This window comes from Mesoplodon densirostris, chromosome 16 (assembly GCF_025265405.1).
Source record: "Mesoplodon densirostris isolate mMesDen1 chromosome 16, mMesDen1 primary haplotype, whole genome shotgun sequence".
NCBI lineage: Eukaryota > Metazoa > Chordata > Mammalia > Artiodactyla > Ziphiidae > Mesoplodon > Mesoplodon densirostris.
The window spans coordinates 30,286,161-30,299,539 of NC_082676.1; the positions used below are offsets into that span (position 1 = coordinate 30,286,161).

The window sequence follows — 13,379 nt, forward strand, 5'->3', positions numbered from 1 at the left end:
TAATACACAGTTTGGGTGAGTTTTTTGGGGAGAGAGTTGTTTTACATAAAATCATAATAACGACATATGTAACTGCTCTGTAACGTGCTTTTTTCACTTAACATTGTACCTTAAGATCTTTCCAAGCTAGTAAATAGAACACAACCTCATTTTTAAAACTGTTGTACTATGTTCTTTTTATTTAACCAGACACTATAATTGAACATTCAGGATTTTAATTATTTTTGCAAATAGCAAACAATGCTTCATTGAACAACCTTATATAGCCATCTTTGGCACAAGTATTAAAGTTTCTGCAAGGTAGAGACTAGCATTGCCAGGTTAAGAGGTATCTGCATTTAAAACTTTGATAGATCTTGCCAAATTGTCTTCTTAAAACGTTCACCTACAATATACCAGAGTACCTGTTTCCCCATAACTTCTAAACCATGTGTGGTTAGAATTTTCAATGTTATACAGTTGCCCCTTGTTATACATGGAGGATTAGTTCCAGGACCCCCTCAGATACCAAAATCTGCAGATGCTCAAGTCCCTTATATAAAATGGCATAGTATTTGCATATAGCCTATGCACATCCTCCAGTACACTTTAAATCATCTCTAGGGACCTCCCCGGCAGTCCAGTGGTTAAGACTCTGGCTTCCAATGCAGGGGCGTGGGTTCGATCCCTGGTCGGGGAACTACATACCACACAGTGCAGCCAAAAATTTAAAAAAAATCATATCTAGATTACTTATACCTAATATAAATGCTAAGTGAACAGTTGTAAATACAGTGTAAATGCTATATAAATAGCTGCTTGTGTGCAGCAAATTCAAGGTTTGCTTTTTGAAACTTTCTCAAATTAAAAAAATATATATATTTTTTCTTTCTATCTATCTATCTATCTGTCTATTTATTTATTTATGGCTGCATTGGGTCTCTGTTGCTGTGCCTGGGCTTTCTCTAGTTGCGGCGAATGGGGGCTACTCTTCGTTGTGGTGAGAGGGCTTCTCATTGCGGTGGCCTCTCTCGTTGTGGAGCACGGGCTCTAGGTGTGCGGGCTTCAGTAGTTGTGGCATGCGGGCTCAGTAGTTGTGGCTCACGGGCTCTAGAGCGCAGGCTCAGTAGCTGTGGCGCACGGGCTTAGTCGCTCCGCGGCATGTGGGATCTTCCCGGACCAGGGCTCGAACCCGTGTCCCCTGCATTGGCAGGCGGATTCTTAACCGCTGTGCCACCAGGGAAGCCAAAAAATATACTTTTGATTGGGGTCATTGAATCCATGGATGAAGAACCTATGGATATGAAGGGCTGGCTGTAATATTATTTTATTTAGGACTTTTGCATTTGTAGTTCTCCTTTGTACTCTCCTAGTCAAACACCAGCATTATGCCAGCATGAGAAAACAAATGGCAAAGCTTTCTGAGGTATATACTTCACTTAGCATGCTTTCCATTTTCATTTCCCTTGGTAACATACACTGTGCCCCTTCTCTGCCACAGCATCCAATCATGACTCACCCAGAAGCAAGCCAGGTCAGCTGGAGTCCTTTCCAGGGATTTCCTATTTTAGAGGTAGAAGAGAAATGGCCTCTAGGGTCACAGTGCAGGAAGAATGTGGATTTCGGGCTATATGGATAGAGGCAACTATTTTGATAGCAGAGTCTTGGTTCCAGTTCCTGAGGCCCTAGTTCTTACAGGTCTTCCTACAAGTCTATCTCCCCACTATTCCTTCCAGCCAAGTAAGCCAACACATTCACTCCCTTTTTTACTTTAATCTTTTGAGTTGGATTTCTGTCACTTGAAAGAGAGAGCATTCTTCTTATTATGAAATCAAACCCAGGAAATGTTTAGGGTTGAAGCATACCAATGTCTGTAACTTACTTTGAAAAGCATTAAAACATAGGATGGATTGATGGATGGATAGCGGGATGACTATATGATAAGGCAAACAGAGCAAATACATTAAGCAGAGAATCTAGGTATGAATATACATGAATGTCCACTGAACAATTCTTTCAACTTTTCTGTACTTCCAAACAGTTTTCATAATAAAATATTGGGGGGGAAATCAACAGCAGGAGTAATACAACATATTATCATATCAGCATTAATTCAGACTTCAGGTACTGATTACAAGGAGCTACTGCAGGACTGCTAGAAAAGGGTTTAAGGGCTTAAGAAAGCTGGCCCTGCATTAAAGTGGCAACTATTTATTCCCTCCATAAAACAGACTTGGAAGAAAGCCAAGAAGGCAGGATGTGTCTCAAGTCAATAACTGTCCTTTCCCACTGATGTCCTTTCTGGAGCAACAATTTGCAATGGAAAAAGCAAAGGCAACATTACTGCTGTCATGACCAATACATGGTTAACCAGTGACCATAAAGTGACTCAAACTGAAGGGATACATACACATACACACACACACACACACACGACTGAGAAATGTGTTGGCATCATTTAACTATTCCATGACTTGAATTTTCTCCCAGCATTTTCATGTAGCTCATCACAGCCATTAGTAATCCTAAGCAATGTAACTTTCATTCCACACAGCTACCTCTCTGTAGTAGAGACAAACAGGTGCCTAATCCATATCCATTCTCCCCCTTTTTCTTTTTTTTAACTAATATTGGGTTGGCCAAAAAGTGCCTTCGGCTTTTAAGTAAAAATAAAAGACACATTTTTCATTTTCACCAAGAACTTTATTGAACAACATAGTCACCGTTTTGTTCCACTACCTTCTGTCATTTTTCAGGCAACTTCATAATTCCATCTTCCCAAAACTTTTTATCTTTTTGAGCAAAGGTTCCCAGTGTCTTTTACAGTCTTCCAGGGAACTGAAATTTTTTCCATTAAGAGAATTTTATAAAGACCAAAATAAATGGAAATCTGAAGGTGCAATGTCTAGTGAATACGGTGGATGAATCAGAAATTCCCACCCAAGCTCTAACAGTTTTTGCCTGGTCATCAAAGAAACATGAGGTCTTGCTTCTGTTGACTAATTCCAGACGCTTTTTGTCGAGTGCTGCTTTCAGTTGGTCTAACTGGGAGCAGTACTTGTTGGAATTAATCGTTTGGTTTTCTAGAAGGAGCTCATAATAGAGGACTCCCTTCCAACCCCACCTTATACACAACATCACTTCTTTGGATGAAGACCGGCCTTTGCTGTGGCTGGTGGTGGTTCATTTAGCTTGCCCCACGATCCCTTCCATTCCACATTATTGTACAGTATCCACTTTTCATTGCCTGTCACAATTTGTTTTAAAAACAGAACGTTTTCGTTACATTTAAGTAGAGAATCGCATGCAGAAATACAGTCAAGAAGATTTTTTTCATTTAACTTGTGTGGAACCCAATCAAAGCGACGAACATAACCAAGCTGGTGCAAATGATTTTCAACGCTTGATTTGGATATTTTGAGTATGTCAGCTATCTCCCACATGGTATGATGTTGACTGTTCTCAATTAAAGTCTTGATTTGATTGCTATCAACTTCAACTGGTCTACCCGACCATGGAGCATTGTCCAGCGAGAAATCTCCAGCAGGAAACTTCACAAACCACTTTTGACACATTTGATCAGTCACAGCACCTTCTCCATACACTGCACAAATCTTTTTTTGCACTTCAGTTGCATTTTCACCTTTCTTGAAATAATAAAGCATAATATGCTGAAAATGTTGCTTTTCTTCATCTTCAATATTAAAGTGGCTACACAAAAATTCACCAATTTTGATACATTTTTTATTTACTTAAATAAAATTTATTTATCTATCTATCTATCTATGGGTGCATTGGGTCTTCATTGCTGTGCACGGGCTTTCTCTAGTTGTGGTGAGCAGGGGCTACTCTTCGTTGAGGTGCACGGGCTTCTCACTGCAGTGGCTTCTCTTGTTGTGGAGCATGGGCTCTAGGCGCGCGGGCTTCAGTAGTTGTGGCACATGGGCTTAGCTGCTCCACAGCATGTGGGATCTTCCGGGACCAGGGCTCAAACCCATATCCCCTGCACTGGCAGGTGGATTCTTAACCACTGTGCCACCAGGGAAGTCCTGATAAGTTTTTTTTTTTTAATGCATGCTGATATGACAGCTGTCATAATACAATCTAACAAAATTGTTTCGAATGAAGTTAAAGACAACTAAGCACTACTAGAGCCACTTATGGAAAAAACCGTACAAACCTTTTGGCCAACCCAATAGTATCCCAATTTTATTTGGAGCAGCAATAGGCACAGCTCCTTTGCTTCTAGACCTGAGCAATGAGACATGCAAAAGCCATCACATGGAGGCTTCTGGGAAAGTTTTCTGAAGGGAAAGAACTGACTCAACTAGGAAAGCTGCTGCTTTTCTTTCCCCTTTTTGTCTGACAGACCTGATAGCTAGAGTTCCTGCAGCCATTTTGTGACCATGAAGCTATGGAGAAAATGGAATCCATTTGCTAAATACAAACACAGAAGTGGCCTGGTTCCATACCAGGACTAGCCTGCCCTCCTCTAGATAGACATCTATCTATCTATCTATCTATCTATCTATCTATCTATCTATTTATTTATTTATTTATGGCTGTGTTGGGTCTTCATTTCTGTGCAAGGGCTTTCTCTAGTTGTGGCAAGTGGGGGCCACTCTTCATCACAGTGCGCAGGCCTCTCACTATCGTGGCCTCTCTTGTTGCAGAGCACAGGCTCCAAACGCGCAGGCTCAGTAGTTGTGGCTCACAGGCTTAGTTGCTCCGCGGCATGTGGGATCCTCCCAGACCAGGGATCGAACCCATGTCCCCTGCATTAGCAAGCAGATTCTCAACCACTGCGCCACCAGGGAAGCCCCTAGATAGACATCTTTTGCAAGAGAGAGTAAACCTCAAAGTTAAGTCATTGTTAAGCATCTTCTACCAGCTGCCAAACATGGTTCCTGACAGGTCACCTTATCTAAAATAGTTAAAACTTGTACCCAACTGCAATTCATGTCTATGCATATTTCACAAATTGGGGTATATAAGACTCTCTACAAACTAAATCTGAGAACTTCAGAAAACGCTCCCCACCACAAATGGAAAATGTTATTTTAAAGTCTGTCACTATGTTCCACTGTAACAATATATTATTTTCCATTTTCTTCCTTTTCTCCAGATTTCTCTGAGCATTTCCACACACAATCTGCTCTTTGTAAAGTCAGTTTCACAGGTCTTCATTCAAAAGGCATCTACAAGTACTTTCCCTCACTTCTTTGACTATTAAAAGCATGCCAAATATAAATGCACTGTGGAATTCTGGATTGGATCTTGGAATAGAAAAAAGACATTAGTGGAAAGACTGGGCAAATAAAGTCTGGACTAATAAACTCCAAATAAAAACAAATTTACTAAATAAACAAAGTTTACAGTAAACTAATGTAAGGTACAAATATTAATTTCTTAGTTTTGATAAATGCACCATGTTAACATTAGAGGAAGCAGAGTGAAGGCCATATAGGAACGCTATGTACCATATTTGCAACTCATCTATAAACCTAATATTATTTCAAACAAGTTGATAGCAAAAAGCATGCCAAGTTAGTTAACTTTCCCTCGAACTAGGGCTCAAAATCACAGAATACAGTTTTAAATACCCAAGTAGCAAACTCTGCTTTTCTTTTTTTTTTAATATCAGGGCAAAACAATATTTAAGCTGTGGAACTCTTGAGGGCATCTGCATCTCATCTACTCCCCCTCACCAAAAATTACAATATCACAGAAGAGCCCAAGAGCTAGGAAACACTGTTACAATACTGTGCACTATTAATGCAACTATACTCACTAAATAAGAGTCCTCAAAACACAGTCATCCCAGACATATGTGAAAATGCAGACAGGGGCATCCCCTGCTTTTCAAAGTTCGCTTTTACATAAGACCTACCTGTTTTCACTAACTGAAAGAAATCTGAAGAGGGTTTTGCTTTTATGAAAAAAGGTGAAAAGCAAAGATAGCCAGCATCTGTTTTGCAGTGGAGCAATGAGAGTGGCACTGCCAAGCTCCTTCCCTGGTAACTACACTCAGCATAACAGCAACAAGCCTCCATAGCTTTGAACTGTGTCTGTGAGCATCTGTGCTTTATCCTGATTTATTTTGTGCCTCTGTTAGCAAGATGTGTTCTAAGGTAATTGCTCCTTCATTTTAGGCTGTTTCACCTTACAAAAGGTTTCTTAGGAAGGCTCTACTTTCTGATAGCAGGGGGAAACCCATACTTAGACCTCCACCCCGGGCCAGAAATAAGGTCATAAAAACATAACTAAGTAAACCCTTTTTACTTCTATAAGCACCAAGCCTCCCTGGCCAGCATCCAAGCAAGTATACTGAAGGTGAAACTTCAAATTTTCAGACACACAAGGTCATAGTCTTACTCTGTATTTTGAGTTTTCTTAAAGCAGGGACAATTACCACTTCTGTTAGATCTGTAAACCCAAAAGAGAACCACGGGTATTGGTACCTGACCAATAAACATCACCTGAAGAGATAACCTGTCTCTGTGAGGCTTTATGTAAGTGCTCTCGATAGAAAATCACTATGGTGACCCCCCTTCCCACCATCTAGCTTACAACTGTGATTCTTCATTCTCTGAACACCCTTAGCCCACAGTTTCACCTGTAATTATTCTTTATTCATTCAATAAATAATTAGTGCAAGCAGTGTTTCATAACAGCTAACAACAGCAGTTCACATTTAGTGAGTACTGACTATGTGCCAGACACTGACCTAAGCACTAGGGCAAGCAATATGGGAAATGGCAATAAAAAATGGTCCCAGCCCAGGGCTTCCCTGGTGGCGCAGTGGTTAGGAATCCGCCTGCCAGTGCAGGGAACATGGGTTCGAGCCCTGGTCCGGGAAGATCCCACATGCCACGAAGCAACTAAGCCCGTGAGCCACAACTACTGAGCCCACGTGCCACAACTACTGAAGCCCGCGTGCCTAGAGCCTGTGCTCCGCAACAAGAGAAGCCACCACAATGAGAAGCCCGCACACCGCAACGAAGAGCAGCCCCTGCTCGCCACAACTAGAGAAAGCCCGCACGCAGCAACGAAGACCCAACACAGCCATAAATAAATAAATTTATTTAAAAAAAAAAAGTTCCAGCCCTTTGGTAATTTCCAGAAGCAACAAAGAAGGTCCTTCCTTATGAGTCCCTTAACAAGGAAAAAATCCCACCTATACGTGGTATAGAAGAAGACCAGCACAGGAACTCCTCGGTCAGAATTTCTTGCTAGAGCACACGCCACCCAGTGAGTTCTTAATAAAGGGCGCATGGAAAATCAAACTATGAGACCTCGCATGTGAGAAATGTCTTTATCATTCCCTCACACCTGCCTGAGAGTTTGGCTGGATACAGAATTCTGGGTGGGAACCCATTTTCTTTTAGAAGGTATGCCTTGCTCCATTATCTTCTAGTGTCCATTCTTGCTACAATCTAATGATTTATGACTCTGTGATTTATAGATATTCTTCTGTCTTTATAGTGCTCAAAAATTTCATTATGTGAGGACTTTCCTGGTGGCGCAGTGGTTAAGAATCCTCCTGCTAATGCAGGGGACACGGGTTCGAGCCCTGGTCCGGGAAGATCCCACATGCCACAGAGCAACTAAGCCCATGTGCCACAACTACTGAGCCTGTGCTCTAGAGCCTGCGAGCCACAACTACTGAGCCCACACGCCACGACTACTGAAGCACACGCACCTAGAGCCCGTGCTCCACAACAAGAGAAGCCACCACAATGAGAAGCCGGTGCACCGCAACAAAGAGTAGCCCCCAGTGGCTGCAACCAGAGAAAGCCCACGTGTAGCAACGAAGACCCAATGCAGCCGAAAATAAACAAATAAAAAACAAATTTCTAAAAAAAAAAAAAAAAAATTTCATGATGATGTGCCTTGGCATGGATATTTTTAAATTAATTGTGCTGGATTCTTGGAGGGTACTTTTAATCCAGAAACACACCTTTGTTTGTGAGAAACTATTTTATTTTGGATGATTTCTTCATGCCAACAAACAATAACCACCCACTATCCCTCCTTGTTACAGACATCTACAAACCTGTAGGTCACTCAGTCCTCCACATTCCCTCAAGATTTAGCTTCTGGATCATTGTCTCTTTGCTATTACTACTCCCATCTTAATTCATGATGATCTTAATATACACTGAGATAACCCTTCCACTATCCTTACCTCTCAGTTCCTTTACTCCTATTTTCCAATTACGTCCTCTATCCTACCTCAGCCACTCTCTTCCACAGTGCCCACATCCAAGCAGCTCAACACAGCTGAAGGGGAAGCATTCAACCATGCTAACTCGGTCTCACCCACCTTAAATTTATGACCACAAATGCCCCCTAAAATATTTCCTTATTCAACTCATTTTTTCCCACTCTCCTGAATGAATTTTTCACCTTCTTTCTCCTCAAACTTCCAACACCTCCCCCACTCTTCATTTTTAGCTTAAAGACCTTCCTTCTTATTTAACTGAGAATATGGAAGTAATCAGAAGAGAACATTCACTCTGTCCCACTACCAAGCTACCAATTCACCAGTATTTGGGTCAATATAATCACCACAGATGAACTGTCCATGTAGCTATCGGGCTTAAGGTCAACATATCCATTTATATCCTAGACGCCATTCCCTCTCATCTACTCAAGGACTTCACCCCTGCAATTGTCCCTTCTCTCTCTTTAATCATCAATTTGTCTCTCTATACTCCACTATTCCCATTAACTTACAAACATGTTATCTGCCCACCTAAAAACAAAAAGAACTCTAACACTTCATGCCCTTCCAGTCACAGCCCTATTACTCTGCTCTCCCTTATAGAAATCCTTGAAACAACATCACTGTGACTATCTATACTCACTGTCTTCAATTCCTCTTCTATATCCTCTTGAACCCACTGCACCAAAACTGTTCTTGTCAAGGTCGCCAGTGACCTCCACATTACCAAATCTAATAGTCTATTCTTGCATTTATCATTTGACTATCCTTGATTCTTCCCCTATCTCAGAGGTAGGAAACCATTTCCCCTCAGAATTTGGAAGACATTGCTACACTGCCTTTTTTACATGGGGTATCCCAGGGCTTGGATGTTGGTCCTCCTCTCTATCTACATTTACTCCCTGGGTCTCTATCTAGTCTCACAGCTTTAAAAAAAAATTTTGGAGTCACCAGTAATATGGGTGGTATTTCCAGTTTCAATCTCTCTCCTGAACTACAGACTAATATATCCAACTGCTAATCCAATATCTCCACTTGGCTATCTATTATCTATTAGGAAACTCAAATGAACAAGGCCAAAATTGAACTCTATTTTCTCCACAAATCTGTTCTTATTCCAGTGTTCCCAATATCAGTAAATTGCAACTCCATTCTTCCAACTGCTGAGCCCCAAATTGACTATGCTTTCTTACATTATTGTTCCTTCAGCCCTATTTCCTCCCCAATACTTATTTCTCATCACTCTGTATTATGATTTTTACCTCTCTCCACTTACAAAGGAGCTCTTGGAGGGCAGAGGCCTGTCTTAATGCTCTGAATCCACAGCACCTAGCACAGTGTATGTTGGATTATTTGCATAAAGAGGCAGTGAAATTTAAACTGTTAAACAAGTCCTGAGCAGGGTCAGATTCCTCTGCAGGAAAAGATCTGAAGTAGGAAAGCATATTTCAACTATTTCCACTGGTTCCTTAGTACAAGTAAAGATAGTTATTTGGTAATAACTCCAAAATCTCAGTGGCTTGAAACAAAGGCTTACTTCTTGCTCACTCTACGTGTCAAACATAGGTCACCTGGAAGCTTGCTCTGGTTCCCAGACTGAGACTAGCCACCATCTGGAGCACCAACAATCACCAAAACAGAGGGAAAAAGTGGCAAATTACACACCAGAAGTTTTTACCATTAAGGGATACACATCATTCCTGTGCACATTTCACTGACCAAAAGCAACTAACAATGCCATATCCATCTTCAAGGGTGCAAGCAAGTACAATGGTACCACATGCCCAGGAGACAGAAACCAAAGATATTTGATGGACAGCACTGATGAATACCATATCATTAAAAAGAAGCTTTTAGATCTAAGCAACAATATTTTAACTCCTGATCTCTACTGCTCATCTGTGAAAATGAACTCCATTGCTAGAAGAGAACCACTCACTTGCAAAGTACTATCTATGGGTCTCTAGGAACGTAGCTTCACCAGTTAGGCCCGCCTCTTTCATCACTCAGGTGTCAGAGTGCAGCAAAGAAGCCAAATATGGGTGACAGGAAAGTGCTGATTACAAACCTTCCAGAAACGTTCAATGTCAAAATCTGGGAAAGGCTTGACTGAATGAGTAAGAAAAGCACGTTCAGTTAAAAACGGCAGGGAAAGGAGGGAAACTTTCACAAAATTTCTTTTACCAAAGGTGTACAACCTCCAGGTCTTGGGGTTCCTTGCACTATCCCATGTCTGAAGACTAACAAGTTTCACTCAAACCACGTGATGAAAAATTCGGAGTTTGAGTATGATTAGTTAGCCAACATTGATCTTTTTAACGTAAAAACACTACTTACAAAAAAAAAATGTATACTGACATGCTACCACAAGCAAGGAAGGAAGAAGTTATTTTAGAGATGGATTTTATTCAGAAGCTCTTTTTTCCCCAAAAGTCTCAAAGACTCCAGACTTCAAAGCTCAAGATGATATGGGATGAACCCCAAGTCTACAGAGACCCTGGATTTAAAGTGTGGCTGCTTCAAGTTCTAAAGTATCCTGTGCAGTTTCTATTTTATTCAAAGTTTAAATATTTTCTAACAGTGAAACTGGCTGCCAGAAACGTTAGGACAAACTGGAGATGGTTACCATAAGCTGCTAAACACTTGGAACTGTAAAGTCCACTGAAATTCCACTGAAGAGCAGAACAGGAGTCCAAATATGTCACCTAACGTCACCTGCCAAATCAGAAGCAAATTAGTATTCCCAAATGCAACAAAGGGTATCTAGTCCCACCTCCCCATCCTTTATTTATTCAACCAACATGTGTTAGTAGCTGGGGTGAAAGAAGGAATGTCGGTAAGTAAGAGAGGGACTGGATTTTAAGATTTAGTTCTTGTTCTCCATGAATCTGGTGGAGTTAAAACAAAATAAAAACAAAGAAACAAAACAGATTTGAGAGCAAAAATTCCAAAATACAATGCCTTAAATACCATAACAAGGATACAGGAAAGACCATTCTCACATGTTAAGTTGACAACCTTCGTTAAAGGAAACAACACCGTATTTGCTTTGTTAAGTAGCTAGAATAAAGAAAAAGCAAACAAAACAGATAAAAATCCTCTTCTGGTTTAATGACAGTTTAGCAGAACCAAAGCCCATTTCTCTCTCTTCCTCCCTTCCTCTCAATGGTCTCTGCCACAACCCCTCCATCATTCCAACCTCCACACTCCACTGGCAGCCCCAAACCAGCTCCATCACGAATAATACCGAGACTATCAAGGTCAGCCCCAAAGGCACAGGAAGCAGACAGCAGAAATAAATCTTCATATATCGAAAGGGGGCGGGGACCCTCCCTATACTGAGGCACCCGGGGGCTCTATCTCTAGGCTCTGTGGCCTGGGATCCGCAGCTTTCGGGGATTCTGGCCCCTTTTTCCTTATCCAGGCCCCTAATGACCTCCACCTGTCCTCAACCTGAACTCTGCATCGTGGAGTGAGGGATAGCCTCGGTCTGGGGTAGGGGGAGGTGGGGAAACGCGCAACAGGGAAGATGCTGTCCGTGTGGGTGTGGGTGTTTCTAGGGGGCGGGAGGGGGGTACTCTCTAGGGAAGGCGCAGTGAGAGGGAAACGCTCTAAAGGAGACCTACTGTAGGGGAGCATGAGAGGTAAGCCATTTCGAGGGAAACCCATTTGGGGGTTCTATAAGGGGAGCTATTGTGAGGGAACGTCTCCATAGATGGCCGTTTCTGGGGAAAATATCCTATGGGGAAGGCAAGTGTATTAATCATACAGAAGGCACTGTGGAGGTTCTCGATAGGCGAATCTTTTCGGGGGGAAATGTTCTATGGGGTTGGGGATGTCATAATAGGGGGTCTTCACAGAAGAGCCGTTGTGGGGTTGTCGATACAGGAGCCATTGTGGGAGCCTCTGCACCGAGAGCCGTTCCTCGGAAAACGTTCGTCAGGGAACCGTTCAGGAAAAAAACCGTTCGCAAGGAAGCCATATCGGACCACGCCCTTCGGCGGGAGGCGTCTCCAGACCCCAACAGCCCGCAACCGCCTGCCCGCCCGTCGGCCCCTCTGCTGCCTCGGCCCCGCGTACCTGACGGAGGGCGACCCGCGGCCAGGGCCGCCGGGGGACCGTGCGCGGGGCAGCCCCAACCGGTGTTGGGGGTACACGTCCATGGCTGCGAGAGGCGGAGGAGGACGGCGCCGCTGCGAGGGTCACTCAGGCCTGCGGGGCGTCTCCTGGCCCGCTTCGGCCGGGCGGGGCGGCTGGGCGTGCCGGGTGGGCGGGGGGCGCAGTGTGCGGGGGCACGTCGGGGGCGGGGACACGTCGGGGGGCGGGGGCGGAGCCGGGGGCGGGGGCGGAGCCGGACGCGCTCAAAGAGCGCGGATGGGGGCGTCGGGACGGGTTGGGGGTGGGGGCAAGCGCACGGCTGCGGGTAGAGTCTTTCTTAAACTTGGAGGCGGCCGGGTTGGACGTTGGGAGCGTGGGTGCCCAGAGTGAAAGCTACCGCGCCGCCGCTCTGGCCTGTCCTCAGGCTTCGCATTGTGGAGTGGGACTCTGCGGCGCCCCCAGCCACGCACACGGGCGCGCCAGGGGGCGGGGCCTCGTTCCGCCCCGCCCAGTCCACTTCGGCCTCCAGCAAAGCCTTCTGCTGCCGCAGAAGGTCCCTGGCGCGGAGATCTGAACCACCCTGGTACTCTGCTTTCGTGCCCCGGTCTCCCAGGCCGGTTCCTTGCTGCTGTTTCCTCACCCGCTGCTAGTCAATTGTGCACCCTCCCTTCAAACGTTCAGCCGATTTCTAGCCGACCTAAGGTTAGCGGTGCGCGCCCATCCTTGCGCAGACGTTAGGGGCTCACAGGGGCCCAGAGGATCCCTACCCTTTACAGTAAAGATTCTGACTCGACCCGTTTCCGACTGCAGGGCCGTATGCAAGAAACCTAATCCCAGCAAGCGTCAGTCTTTTGTGTAATTGACAGTTTCCAGGCATCCTGTATATACAGGACGTATTTAATGATTTTGTCCTGCGTCGTATATTGACTTTGTCAGGATGCCTTAAATGTCCTGTATTTATCTTTTTATAATCAATTAAAAACTATTAGAGCTATTTTTTCGCCACAGTAATTGGTGCTTAAATCACTAACTGAAAATCCTACCTTTACAAATAAAAGATCTGTACAGTGTCTAC

At 43.7% G+C, this 13,379-nt stretch overlaps 1 protein-coding gene across 3 annotated transcripts in view; it reads right to left on the reverse strand.

Annotated features, from left to right (window-relative positions):
• The window catches only part of DNAAF9 (dynein axonemal assembly factor 9), a 150,377-nt gene extending 137,927 nt beyond the window's left edge, over positions 1-12,450 (reverse strand). For all 3 annotated transcript variants that reach the window (XM_060077930.1, XM_060077929.1, XM_060077928.1), the window contains exon 1: positions 12,287-12,450. In XM_060077930.1, coding sequence (XP_059933913.1) covers positions 12,287-12,369 — 83 coding nt within the window. In that variant the 5' untranslated portion in view covers positions 12,370-12,450. The remainder of the gene's footprint in view (positions 1-12,286) is intronic.
• Positions 12,451-13,379: the final 929 nt, after the last annotated feature.